General features: G+C 38.2%; 1 protein-coding gene across 2 annotated transcripts in view; it reads left to right on the top strand.

Annotated features, from left to right (window-relative positions):
• The window catches only part of COP1 (COP1 E3 ubiquitin ligase), a 199,783-nt gene that overhangs the window by 112,562 nt on the left and 72,188 nt on the right, over window positions 1-15,033 (top strand). For both annotated transcript variants that reach the window (XM_075527809.1, XM_075527804.1), the window contains exons 12-15: window positions 2,546-2,689; window positions 6,301-6,409; window positions 6,814-6,895; window positions 13,810-13,926. In XM_075527809.1, coding sequence (XP_075383924.1) covers window positions 2,546-2,689; window positions 6,301-6,409; window positions 6,814-6,895; window positions 13,810-13,926 — 452 coding nt within the window. The remainder of the gene's footprint in view (window positions 1-2,545; window positions 2,690-6,300; window positions 6,410-6,813; window positions 6,896-13,809; window positions 13,927-15,033) is intronic.

The following is a 15,033-nucleotide window of genomic DNA, read 5'->3' as shown; positions in this document are numbered from 1 at the left end:
CTATGAACGTCTCCAGTTTGAAACCACCAGCCTCTCTGTGGTAGAAGGATGAGGCTTTCTTTTCTTGTAAAGGCTCAGAAACCCATGTCCTATAGGGTCGCTGAATTGGAGTCAACTCCCTGGCAGTTAGTTTGTGTTTTGAATTTGAAGTTTGTCTCTATTTTTTTGAAGTGAAAATTTTTATAATTTGACGTTTACACTCAGGTCTTTGATTTATCTTGATTTTGCCTTTTTTATCCAGTGTGAAATATGGGTCCTATTTTACTCTTCCGTATCAATTGTTAGAGACTTATCTCTTCTCCAAGTAATATTATGTTATTCCTTCATCAGAGATCAGCAGTCCTTAGTGGGAGGGGTTCTTCTTGCTCGTGAGTCCTCGCATCTGTCCCGTTGTGTGAGCACTGCGCCAACAGTAGTCTGTTTGGATCGCTGTGCTTAGTTGCAGCAGCAGGATTTGAGGTCAGGAAATGAGGGGCCTCTAACTCTGTTCTTTTTTCGTAGTGCTTTATTTATCCGGGGTCTCTTCCCTTTGCATATCAAGTTGGTGATTAGTTGTTCCCATCATTTTAGACAATCATGCAAGAAACTGGCCCAGGATTGCTTTATTATCTGTTGATTTATTTGAGTAGAGGTGACATTTTCACAATGTTCAGCCTTCCTATTTATGAACATGGCATAATCTTCCATCTGTAGGTTTCTTGAAGTATCATGTAGGGATACTAGTTAACACTACAAAACAGCTGTATTTTAGCTAAGCACGGATTCCCTGTGTCCTTCGGGTCACCGAATTACCTCCTTCCCCCAGTTCTGTGCATGTACGTGCACGCGCGCGCAAACACCCACACACCCACACCCACAGCGCAAATGAGTCAGGCCAGATCAAAGCCAGACCCGTTTTGAATACTTCCTCCTTATTACAAAGATAACCCAACCGTGAATTTCAAATAGTTTCAGTAACCCACCTCCCTATAAGTTATTCAAACTGTGTAGAAAGAGTCACCACAGACCTCTGTTCTCAGATCCTTTCCTCGCCAGTCTGTCCCCCACTGGACTCAGTACTGCTGTCCTGTCTGTAAGTCCTCCCGTGTAAATAAACTGATGCTTCTCAGGCTGGCTCCAGGTCACTTTTTCCTTCTCTTCACCTGTCTGTACAGGGAGACGCTTTCTCTTGGGTTTGAGCCCAAACAATTAGTCTTTTGTTTCTCTCATTGCATTTATTCCTAGTATTGCTTCTTCTGGGTGGCTGTTGTAAATGCTATTTTTTCCTGATTTCTTTTTCAGAGTTCTTTGTTGGTGTAAAGGAATTTCACTGAAATTTGTATGTTGATCTTGTACCCTGCCACTTTGCTGAAGCTTTGGAGAGCTCTAAATAGAGCATCATATAATCTGCAAATAGGTTTAGGTTTATTTCTTCATTGCCAGTTTGAATGCCTTTATTTCCCTTTCACACATATAGCTCTGTGTAACACTTCCACCAGCACTGTGTTGAATAGAAATGGTTCTGGTTCCCTTTTGCAAGGGGAATGCTTTCCGTTTCTCTGCATTGAGAGCACTGTTGGCCATTGGTTTTGTATATCAGCCTGTCATTTTGTTGAGCAATTTCCCTTTTAATGCCATTTTGTTGAATGTTTTTTTCAGGAACGGGTACTGGATTTTGCTTAATGTCTTTTCTGTGTAGATTGAAATGGCCAGGTTATTTTCCTTTGTTTTACTAATATGTTATAATACATGTTTTTCTAGTGTTGGATACCTGATTTGGACTGTAGGTATATAATGGTGGATACCTTTGCATCTCTGATTTGAATTCGACTTTGTTGTGATGTCTTTTTTTTTTTATAAAGCATTGAATTTTATTTGTTAGAATTTGGTTGAGAATTTTTATGACTTGTTCATGAGGGACATTGGCCTAACAATTTCTTTTTTTTATTAACTGATTTCTTTGCCGGCTTTTGACATCAGAGTAATGCTTGATTCATAAAACAAATCTAGAGTATTTCATCTTTTTCTGTACTCTGGAATAATATACCGTATGTACTCGTGTATAAGCCGAGTTTCCCAGCACATTTTAAATGTAGTGTTTGTAATAACATTAGGAGTCCCGGCGGATTTTACTCAGGTATATATGGTAAGTAGAATTGATGTCAGCGCTTCTGAATAATTGTTAGAATGCAGCTTTGGACTGTTAAAGCTTTTAAAAATGCCTGATTAGTTTCTTCTTTAATTACAGGTATTTTCAAACATTCTACTGCAGTCTCTGTTAAATGTAGATAGGTAGTATGTTTCTAGAAATTTATCTATACCAGGATTTTTAATTTGGTACAGTACCGGTTTGTCTAGTATTCGGTAATTTGATGTGTCTTGATAACAACTTAATCTGGACATAAGGGTTTATATAGTTTGATGACATTTCAAGTAGATCTCTTATCCTGGTAGACGGAATAAGTTTAGAAATAGAAAATGCCAAATTCTGAAGGGTTGTCATTGTAAATGTCATGAGGATGGATATTTAGGTCTTATTGATCAGGTATATACTTTTTCCCTGTAGTATTGAATTTGACCGGGATTGTGACTATTTTGCCATTGCTGGGGTTACAAAGAAGATTAAAGTCTATGAATATGGAACAGTCATCCAGGATGCAGTGGATATTCATTACCCTGAGAATGAAATGACCTGCAATTCCAAAATCAGGTATTTATATTACTTTGTGGGCCATGATATAGTATATATGGCAGCTAGTGTCTATAATTATCACAAGATTATTAATTTAGTGTTTATGTTACACCTTTCTCATCTGATGGGCATTATGCTCGTACTGTGTACATGTGGGCTTCAAAAGGTTCATGGGGGAAATTCTATTGTCTTCTCACCCATTTTCTCACAAAACTCTTTAAAGTCTTTTCTCCTATGTGGGATAATTGACTTAAAATGGAATGCCTTTTCATAGATACGGTTTCATTTTCCTTTGGGGGTTAATATGAATTGTTTCTATAATTGCTAAAGGAGACTTTCAGTGTGGATAATGCTTGAAGGCCCAGCGTGTGCATATTACCAAATACTGTAACTAACAGAAGGAGTCCTGGTAGTGCTATTCAGCTAGGCATTGGACTACTAAGCACAAGGTCGGTAGGTCAAACCCACCACTGCTCTACAGAAGAAAGATGAAGCTCCCATAAAGATTCAGTCTCTGAAGACCTATATTGGGTGAGAATCAACTTGATGGCAGTAGGTTTGGCTTGGGGTTTTGAGGTATATTACAAGGGATTACTCCCCCCGCACCCCCCCCCAAAGCTATGTATTTAAATTTTTGTACAAAACAACCTTATCACCTTCAAAGTAGTACTCTTCATTACATTTAATACATTTGTCAAATCTATAATTTCATTTTTGGAAACATTTTTCAAACTCATCTATTTCGATGGGTGACAGCACCTCTCGTTTTTTTCTTCACCTCTTCTGTGTCATCAAATTGCTGTCCTTTCATGTCACTCTTCACTTGCAGAAACAAAAAGAAGTCTCAAGGAGTGAGGTGAGGTGAGTAAGGTGTGTGGGGCAAGAGAGGCATGCCGTTTTTTGCCAAAAGCTGACACCCTGAGATAGCTGTGTGAGCAGGTGCATTGTTATGGTGACAGAACCAATCCTCCTTCTGCCACAAATCAGGCCTTGTTTGTTAAACACCATGACACAGTCTTTTTGGAACCACTAGATAGAAAGCTTGATTAATAGTCTAACCTGGTGGAATAAACTCCAAAATGCACTATCCCCCTCACATCAAAAAAACAAGTGAGCGTCATCTTGATCTTTGATTTCATTTGAGCTACTTTGGGCAAATTGCTGATGGCGTCTTCCACTGGCTTGATTGATACTTGCTTTGGGGTTGTAAAAATAGCACCGTGTCTCATCACCAGTAATGACCTTGCAGAAAAAAGTCTGCATCTTTTCGGAGCTGATCTTTCAAAGCATGGCATGTTCCCAGTTGACACTCTTTTCCCTGTTCAATAGAACCCAAGGCACAAATTTCACAGCGACCCTTCTCATTCCCAAATCTTCCATTACAATTCTCTGAACCGAGCTCCAAGATAGTCCCGATAACTTTCCCATCTCTTCACTGGTCCATTATCTGTCTTCGAGCGCAAGTGCACCAATTTTGTCCTACATTTTTGTTCTTTGGGGAAGTTGGCATACATCCAGACAGAGGTTTGTCATCAGTTGACATTTCACCTTTTTTGAAACGAGAAAATCACTTATACACTTGGTTTCTCCCTTAGCACTGTCCTTGTCAGCTGTGTTCAACTTAACAAGTTTCTGAGGCATTTTTTTCCCTGAGCAGGAAACAAAATTTCACAGCCACACGTTGTTCTCTTAAATTGTCCATCACAAAAAAAGGAGGTTTGAGTGAAACTACTTTTACAAAAATTCACTGTGATCAGAGAGAACCTTCCCAAGAGACACCACTGGGTGCACTAACCCAGAGCAAGATCCTTGATGTTTGCCTAGGGCGGGGGGATATATGTGTAATGCGAAAGTTTCACCCAGCAGAGCTTTTTTGTGTTTTTTTTTTGTGGGGTGGGTACCCCCTCATACATGTATGCAGTTTTAAGAATTCTTTTCATAGAAGCATTCTTCTTTTCATTGAAGGAATAATATGTAAGCTTCATATATTCAGGATTTGAAGTCAAGGTGGGTGGGTGGTGGATGTTTTTCAAAAAAACTCATGGAAAATATAGGAACTTATTTTCCTATGCACAATTTTCCAAGTAAAATTTTAGAGAAATCCTAGAATCTAGTTTTTTCCTTAAAATGTCCCTCCTGGACTCTAGTTTAAAAATATTAAAAGAACTTATCTGAAAACAAATGTATTCATGTAACATTTCAAAGTAGTCATCATTTACCTATGTTATTTTGATGAATACACAGATTATTGGTGGAGTTGTATTGTTAGGTGCACCTAAGTTAAATCCAACTCATAGTGGCCTTATATCCAACAGAATATATATAGACAGGACTTTATATAAACAGGACATGGCACTCCCCAGACTTAAACCATCTTCAAATAATTATTGCTGTGTTTGAGCTCATTTTTGCAGCTATTTTTTAACCTTAAGGATTTTACCTTTTAGTTGATCCTCTTTGTATACATTTTAATTGTACCTGTTATTTTTAAGTATCATGTAAGGCGTCCTTATAGTGTGGTGGCTGAAGGACTTGACTGCTAACAGAAAAGTTGAACACATGAACTGCTCTTCAGAGGAAAAAGTGTCTGCAAGTTTATTTGTTTCAAGATTATAAATACTGAATCCCTTTAGCAATTCTACTCTGTTCTATAAGGTTGCTTTTAGTAGGAATTGACTGAGCAGCAGTGAGTTTGTTTTGTTTTCAATGTAAATCTTATAGCTATGATCTATAGTTTTTGTTTGTCTTTTTGATTATCATTCATAGAAATACTGTAGCCTGATGATTTGTGTGTGATGCTTTGTCATTGACAATCTCTTAAAGTTTATGTCTCATGGAGGGAATACAATACATACAGGACATTCTTTTCTTGAATTCTTATGTGTCCAGCTTTATGCCGAGTGCTTTGTCTTGACCAGAGTTCTGAGATACTTACCACTGTTTCATTGTACACACCTGGGAACTGAAGCGCTGAAAAGTTAGATCGTTTCTTTATGGTTACACTATCAGTGATGGTACCAACCTCAAAAGTGGGTAGTTTGGTTTGGGTCTTAACCATTTAAGAAAGTCTTACTTGTGATGTAGAGGCCGGCCTCATTAAATATGTATGGGTTTACTGTATATAGGGGACAGATTTGCCTCCAAAAGAGCCATGTTACAGATTTTGAAAGTATAGAAATACCTGAAACCATAAATGTTAGCGATTTAATTGTTAGACATTTTTATTAGTAATTTCTTTTGTTATAAACTTTTATTTTCTCTTTTCTATGTAAATACAGAAATTAAATTCTGTATTTACAACGAAATGTTTCTGACATAATTAGGTCCAGAAACTTGCACAGTAGGATGAGTCTCTGTTTTCACACATGATTTGGACCCTCAGGGCCTCTATCATGTAGTGAATGTTCTCACATATCTAAGTTGTTCAGTGGCAATTTCTAACTGATAGCTTCAATTAAAACATCGAGGAATTATTGATCTATCTCCTCAAATGTATTATGGGCAGAATAATGACTAGTAGAAAGTAATAATGAAAACATGTAGACTATTTAAAAATATTAATTTTTCTGAACACTTTAAAACTCTTGTATTTTTATTGAAAGTAATAATTGACTGATCCTCTCTTTCAGCTGTATCAGTTGGAGTAGCTATCATAAGCACTTGTTGGCCAGCAGTGATTATGAAGGCACTGTCATCCTCTGGGATGGGTTCACAGGGCAGCGGTCAAAAGTCTATCAGGTAAGTAAGCGTGCCAGTTATTTGATCCAAGAGCCAGTTTTTACTTCCCACTCTCAGCAATTTCAGAGCTTGATGCACTTCATAATGACAGATTATGGTCACTTTGGCGGTCCTTTTTACACCTGTGTAATTCCAAATGCTTTGCTGAGGCACATCTTCAGGCTTTTCTATCTATTGAGTGCACCCAATGAATTTCTGAGTGAAATTATTGTGGATAATTCACATATGAGAAATTTTAAGTGCTTTGTATTGCATTCCTTTTATTTTTATTGCATTCTTCACTTATGTTGCTACATAGCCTTTCTGCTCCTCTCATCCTAGCAGTAAGTTGGTGTCAGGTGTTTTGCTTTCATTGTTTAAGGATGTATTACTCTGAGACTAACTTTTCATCCTTCGGAACCTAGGAGCACGAGAAGAGGTGTTGGAGTGTTGACTTTAATTTGATGGACCCTAAACTTTTGGCCTCCGGCTCTGATGATGCAAAAGGTACCGCCTGAATCTCTCTCTTCCAGCTTCTGCCCTTAATTCTTTTTGTTGCCAAAATTAGAACTCAATGCAGGCCTTGTGATTGTTAATTAACTATTGAAGCACAAAATAAAATTTATTTCTCTTTTGAAATAATAAACGAATATACTGCACCTCATTATAATGCTGTTTTCTAGATTCATGCTACGTGTTTGGCCACATGGTAATTGCTGCCATCTCATAATCTCAGTATAAAGGTGCTTAGAGCTTACTAGGTAGTCTGTTTAGAAATGTATGAATTGTATTATTAAATATCCAGTGTATACACAACTATTAATGTAGTCTATAGAATTCCCAGGATAAAATTCTACATTTTTAATCACTTTAATTAATCTCTCTTGATTAATTTTTTTCTTGCGTCTTTCACCCCCTGCACTTACTGTCCTCTATTTGTCTCTGTGCTCTGACAGACAGATTTACACAGCCCCCCCTTTTTTCTAATTAAATACCTTTATTGGGGGCTCTTACATCTCTTTTCACAATCCATACATTCATCCAATGTGTTAAGCACATTTGCACATATCCTGCCATCATCATTTTCAAAGCATTCTTTTGCTCCCCATTTCTTCCCCCTTCTTTCCTACCCAACTCACCCTCCTTCATGAACCCTTAATAAGTTATAGATTATGTTTTCCATATCTTACATTGTCCCCTGTCCCTTGCCCGCTTCTCCATTATTCATCCCCCTGAGAGGAGATTCTAGATTGATCCTTGTGATCAGTTCCCCCTTTCTTTCCCCACCCTCCTCTAATCTTCCTGGTATCTCTACTCTCCTTGTTGGCCCTGAGGGGTCTGTCTATCCTGGATTTCCTGTGTTGTGGGCTCTTATCTGTAGCAGTGTGCATGTTTTGGTCTAATCTGATTTGTAAGGTAGAATTGAAGTCATGGTGGGGTGGGGGGGAGGACGCTCCAAAGAACTAGAGGAAAGTTGTGTGTTTCATCAGTGCTATACTGCACCCTGACTGGCTCATCTCTTCCCTGTGGACCCCTCTGTAAGGGAATGTCCAATTGTCCACAGATGGGCATTGGGTCTCCACTCCATGCTCCCTCTCCCCCATTCATCTTGAGTATGGTTTTATTCTGGGTCTTAGATGCCTGATACCTGATCCCATCAACACCTCATGATCACACAAGCTGATGTGCTTCTTCCATGTGGGCTTTGTTACTTCTGAGCTACATGGCTGTTTGTTTATCTCCAACCCTTTGAGACCCCAGATACTATATCTTTTGGTAGCTGGGCACCGTGAGCTTTCTTCACCACATTTGCTTATTTTTGTCTTCAGTGATCGTGTTGGGAAGGTGAGCATCAAAGAATGCCAGATTGTTAGAACAAAGTGTTCGTTCATGTGTTGAGGGAGTTCTTGAGTCGAAGCCCAATGTCCATCTGCAACCTTAATTCTTAACATGTAGATATGGATACATCATTCTCTTCCCCTCTCATTATTTATATATATATATATATATATATATATATATATATATATATATATAAGTCCTTTTCCTCCTGATTCTTTCCTCTATTTACTTTTTACTTCCCTCTTGTCCCACCATCATTTTCGGCCTTCATTCGGGTTTAGTAATTCCTCGCTGCTACATTGCCCTTGATTGAGCCCCACTGGGCATCCTACGACCTTCCTTCCTTTGATTTTAGTTCACTTGTTGTTCCTTTGTCCCTGGGTTGGTACCCCTCCACCTCGTGTCTCCCACTTCCCCTTCTCCCATCTCCCCCCAGAACCATTGGTCCTATTCTTTTCATCTCCAAATTATTTATCCCGCCTATCTTATCTAGATGCAGATACATTAATAAGTGTAAAAACCAAGCAAAGCCAAATAAAACAACAAAGGAAGTAAAAACCAACAAAACAATAACAACAGCAGAAAGCAAGAACAAAATAACTAACAAAAAGAAAGCAACTGACAAAAATGGAAAAGCCTATAAATAGTTCAGGGTCTGTTTGTTGGCCTTTATGGGTGTTTTCCAATAGAGTCTGATTGGGTGCCACACACTGTCTCCCAAGTCTATTTCTGGTATTCCCCAGGGCTTTCATCACTCTGCTCCCCCTGCTGATCTGCTGCATGCCCTCAGTGCCTCGCCCCAGCGTGATGGGGCCAGACCGTGCACTATTCCCACACCGTGTCTCCAGTGCTGTCCGCCCCAGAGTCATGGTTCAGTGAGGGATGCTGTGTCCTGTGGTGGGGCCTGCCCTAAGGTCCTCCCAGTGCATTGTCTGCTCTGAGCAGGAACATCATCCTTTTGGCTTTGTAGGCCAGGATGTCCTCTGCTCCCTCTCCCCAAGCTGTATCCCCAGTCCTGTCCTCTGAAGTGCAGTCTCCCCTGTTACGTGCCAGTATGTTGTATTCACGTCTTGGCTTATCGGAATGAAGCCTGGTCTTTCTCTCCTTGTCCTGTGGAGATATAAACAATACCCTCCCCGTGGGTGAATTAGTTCCCTGCTCCCCTCCTTCCCATGTCCGTTCTTTCCTCTCTCTTTCCCTCTCTTCTATAGTTGGCCTGCTACATGTATCCCTGGATTGGGTTAGGTCCCTGCCATAGTTGCTGGACCTCACCCCAGAGATGTATGTATATAGTAGTTTTTCCCTATGCTCCGTTTTGTTGTTGTTGTGTGTTTTTTTAAGCATACCTCAGTGGACTCATGTTGTACATGTCCTTTTGTGCTTGATTTACTTCACTTAGCATGATTTCCTCCAGTTCTTCCCATATGGCAATGTGCTTCATACGTTCATCACTGCTTTTTAGGGATGCACAGTACTTCATTGTATGTATGTACCACAGTTTTTTGATCCATTCATCTATTTATGGAAATTTGGTTGTTTCCAACTCCTTGCAATTTACACAGCCCTTTTAACAGATTTCTTTTTTTATATTTTTAAATCATTTTATTAGGGGCTCATACAACTCTTATCACAATCCCTACATATATCAATTGTGCAAAACACCTTTTTCCATTCATTGCCCTCATCATTCTCCACACCTTTGCTCTCCACTCAAGCCCCTGGCGTCAGCTCCTCATTTTTTCCCTTTCTTCCCCACTCCCCTTTCCCTCATGAACCCTTGATAATTTATAAATAATTATTTTGTCATATCTTGCACTGTCCGATGTCTCCCTTCACCCACTTTTCTGTTGTCCTTCCCCCCAGGGAGGAGGTTATATGTAGTTCCTTGTAATTGGTTCCCCCTTTCCACTTCCCCCACCCTCCACCCTTCCTGTATCGCCACTCTCACCAATGGTCCTGAAGGGATCATTTGCCCTGGATTCGCTCTGTTTCCGGTTCCTATGATAACAGATTTCTTTTACCTTGGAATACTAATGTATTTGCCTGTTCTTCCCTCTATTCCTAAACACAGATAGTCAAGCTTTATTGGTGGAGGCTGTACTCCATTATCATATCTTACTTTGCCCATTTTTAATTTTTATGAAGAACTTCTATCATAATGGCATAATTTCCTTTAAAATTTAGTTTTTCTGGCCATTGCTTACCATTAAGTTGGAAATATTATCTTGAGTGATCTTTTTTGTGTGCTTTTTTTTCTTGTGAGGTATATGTGGGTGATTGTAGTTCCATTGCATAATAAACACAATTCTTTGTAATTCAATTTGATAACAAGACAATCAAATTCTATTGTACCTTAAAGAATCAGATTCTACTTCTCTCTGATTTTGGGTATAATCAGTTTGTGCTAATTACAAAGTAAGTACAATGTGATAAAATGTCACAGAATTAACAGTACAGGTGGCACTGGAAACACTGTTTAGTTTCAACTGTGTCACTGATTTTTCTTGTGCTGAGCAGCAGTGTGAAATAACAAGCACACAACATATGGTCTTAGCTCTGCTGTTGGAGCGTAAAATCACCATGGACAATACATAAATGAAAGAGTATGAATATGATGTAATAAAACTTAACGCGCACTAAAATTTTTATTTAATATAATTTTCATGTCAAAAATTAATATTACTGTTTTGACTTTTTTCCTATTTATTTTAAAACATAAAACCTTTTCTTAGCTCAAGTGCCATGCAAAACCATTTGGTGGGCCAGATTGACACATGTACTCTAGTTGGCCGTCTCTGCTCTAGCCACTCAGGAGCATGCGTGTAAAATGGTTTGATCATTGTGTAGAATTGTGAAGACATCAACAGTCAAGATACAGCACATTTCCATCACCCCTCGCCCCCACAAATGCTCTTGTGCTGCCCTTTTTCATTCACCCAATCTGCATACTCCTACTAATTATGCTTCTTTCAGTTATGCAGTATAAAAAACAGATAACATGGAACCTTTGGAGTTGTCTTTCTCTTACATATTTTTATTTTATTATATAAGGTTGCTGTGAGTCAGGATTAACTCCAATGAGTAGGCTCTATGACTTTTATTTTCATTGCTTGAAAGAGGAAATTTTAGTGACGTTGGCTTTTGGCTCTTATTTTCTTGTCTGGAGTCAACATTTAATGTCATATGTGAAGGAGCTGTGATGGGGCTTTTCTCCTTGGAAGACAGATGAGCCTTTATGCTTCTGTGAAGAATTAGTCTCAGAAACCTGCGGGGGCAGTTCCACCCAGTTTTATAGGGTGAATATGAATTGGAAGCAAGTGGTAGCAAGTTTGGTTTGGAGTTTTTATGGAATGTAAATATTATCAATTCTGACTCATACTGACCCCTTTAGGTCAGGGATCACTGGGCTTGTGAGTTTCCAAGACTTTAACTCTTTGTGGTAAGGAGCGGGTGGAGGTTTCAAATTGCTGACCTTGCAGTTAGCAGCCCACCACACCACCTGAGCTCCTGTACTTAGAGACAAAGGCCACTGGAATGTGAAGTGCGCCAAATAATTCACATACAAGCCTCACTTTTGAGATTCCCAAAGCACTGTTACTTGTGTCCCAGAAAAGGTTGCTCTACCTTCCCTCATCCATTGTTATTTATCATCAACCAGGACCTATGGAGTTTCAGTGTCAGTCGTTCTCAACTTTTCTTATGCCGTGACCCTTTAATACAGTTCCTCATGTTGTGGTGACCCCCAACCATAAAATTATTAAGTTGCTATAAATCTGGTGACCCCTGTGAAAGGGTTGTTTGACCCCCAAAAGGGCCGCAACCCATAAGCTGAGAACCACAGGTCTAGAGCTTTTAAGGATTTCCATTAGGAGTCTATGGTAAAGGGCATGATAGTTGGTACCATACCTTGACTATAGAAAAGGTGGGTATAATAGTGGTTTTAGTACCTTTGTTACACAATAACTTAACCTTTGTCCTAATTTCAAGTCAGTCCTTTTTGAATCATTCAGCTCTATCTCACTGATAATTATAAATCTCAGTATATATCATCAAGATAGACTAAATAGCAAATAGAAAAATAATCTTGTATGTAGCTAAGTAATTTTAAACTTTTATTATGTTAGGCTTAGTTACACCACATAAATTCTCTATAAAATTTGAAAATGATGGGATTCCTACATGAAAAATAAAAGTATTTTTAATACTTTAAAAAGATATTTTTATTCTGATATATGCCATAAATATAAAAGTGGTTTTCTTGCCCCATTTCATTGTCTTAATTGTGTGGCTGTGTTACCTGTCAGTATTCTTCTAGCCATGCTAATTTCTGTTTGTAACATATTGTTGTGAATTGGTGAAGGCTTACAAAACAAATAGGTTTTCCATTCAAAATTTCATACACGTTTTGTTTCATATCATTGGTTACAATCTCTAAGATAACATCCCATTTCCTGTCTGTATTTTCTCTTTTTCCACCTTTCCTAATGCTTTCTACCTTTTGAATTTATCTTTGGAGAGAAGTGCTACTCTTTTGACCACCAATGGCTGATTAGGGAAATGTGTGCCTCACTAATGTCATTGTTCACTTTATAGACCTTTTTTCCCCCCTGAATATTGAGCCACAAGGTTGCATTCAGTTCCAGGCATGAAGGGTGACTAAGGGCATAGTCTCATAGATTCCACCAGACTTTAGCTGACCAGTAAGTCATTTTTTTGCAATTTAAAATTGATCTTGGTGTACCTTGAGATTATGATCTTGAGTCCCCAGGCTTCCGACTCATTCTCTCAGGGTGTTTGGTTATGGTTAAATTTTCATAGCCATTCCCCGTATGCTCCACTATCTCTATGGATACATTTGTAGCATATGTATTATATGTGTGTCGAAATATGCTGTCAGACCTGCATTTATTTGTGGGTATAATTCCCCTCTTCTCCTTCCCACAACATGTTCAATTTGCATATCTACCTAGTAGCCACTATTACAGGTTGTTTTTAATAATAGTACTTATAGCTGTTGCCTTTAACTCTTCTATACCTCCCAGTCTCCCTTTACTTCATCAATTTTTGCTAACCTCACTCTTAATATAAATTGCCTTTTCTTCACACAAGTTAATATGCATTTGCTTTTTAGGTAGTGATCAAATCAAAGAAAGTTTCATTTTGTGTGAAAACTGTTTCTTAACTGTGTAGTAATGGACTCATCAATATTTCTTTTGTGAAAGACTTATTTAATTTAGCATGCTCAATGAAGGTGGTTAGCACAATCATTATTTCATTATGTACATGGACTGTTGTTTGTTTATTACATGTAGGTTGTTTTGCTATTATGAACAGTGCTGTGACGAGCATGACTTGAGCATATAGCTATCCATGTGCCACCCTTGGCTAGGCTGATTTCTGACCATGAAACTCTGCTCTGAGTTTTGTTATTTAATCATTCCGTTGAAATGTTTTTGGTCCTAGTTAAAATGTTTTAGGTTTTCACAAAATGTTAACAGGAGCAGCAGCAGACTTACCCCCTTACGACAGTATTTGCTAATGTTATATTTCATTTTGTTGTTATGGTTCTTTGCCCCTAGTGAAACTGTGGTCTACCAATTTAGACAACTCGGTGGCAAGTATTGAGGCCAAGGCGAACGTGTGCTGTGTCAAATTCAGCCCCTCGTCGAGGTACCATTTGGCTTTCGGCTGTGCAGGTAAGAAATGAAAGCTGTCTTCCTTTGAAGAGCACTCACCATCGTGCCTGGGACAGGCAAGCATTTAAAAAGAATAACTGTTCTTGTAGTTTGCATTTTGTTTTCATTATTGCACTCTAAATTAGAAGTATGCAAAATGCCATCGTTACTCTTTAGGTGCCGTGCCTGAAGTGCACTGTTCTGTCACCTCTGGTTGGTACATGGAGATGGGTTGCTTTTGACTAGTCTTCTCAGTTGTATGTATAATTTATGCTCACTCCTCTGGCTTCAGGATGTTTATTGAACAATTAAGCTATATTGCATTTTGCATACATTTTTGTTTTTTAAAGAAAACTTGTTAATTTCTTCAACAAAATCTAAAAGAGGGCCTATTGTATACAAGCACCTCTCTAGAGGCAGTGAATAAGACAGCTTTTTCATGATTTGTGCAATGCTAACATAGGCAGCACTCAGCTCTGCTGAGCACTTTTTAACTCGGTAACCCTATGCCGAGGTGTGTTTGCAATCATTCTGCTTTACATTTTTTAAATTATAATGACTCTCAATAACTTTAATTCTCACAATTGACACAGTGGGAAGATAAATTAAATGCTCACTCTGTTCTTAATTTTTCTTCTATATAACATTTGCTTAATAGACATTTAAATATTATCACCTAATTTTTGAATGTTTTAATGGTATGTGCTATTTTATAAATTCTTAATGTATTGACTATTTTAATGATATGTGCTATTTATGAATTAATAACTATTAATTGATCATTATCTATAAATAACGATTATTAGCAATGTATAACTAATACATGTACACACCAGAAGCACCTGCATATTTTCTCTTTGTTTAAAAATGGGAACCTAGTTTTAAGAGGTTGTTGTTTTCTGAGACACAGGTTGCACCTTAACTGTTAGTGTCTTTCATATATTTTCACAGCTAATATTTTTTTTAACATTTTATTTGGGACTTATACAACTCTTATCACAATCCATACATACATCAATTGTATAAAGTACATCTGTACATTCTTTGCCCTCATCATTTTCAAAGCATTTGCTCTCCACTTCACAGCTAATTCTAACATCTGTTTTTTTCCACATACATTTTAATGTT

The sequence above is a fragment of the Tenrec ecaudatus genome, chromosome 1 (genome assembly GCF_050624435.1).
Source record: "Tenrec ecaudatus isolate mTenEca1 chromosome 1, mTenEca1.hap1, whole genome shotgun sequence".
NCBI classification, from domain to species: Eukaryota; Metazoa; Chordata; class Mammalia; order Afrosoricida; family Tenrecidae; genus Tenrec; species Tenrec ecaudatus.
This window is presented reverse-complemented; position numbering and strand designations above follow the sequence as displayed.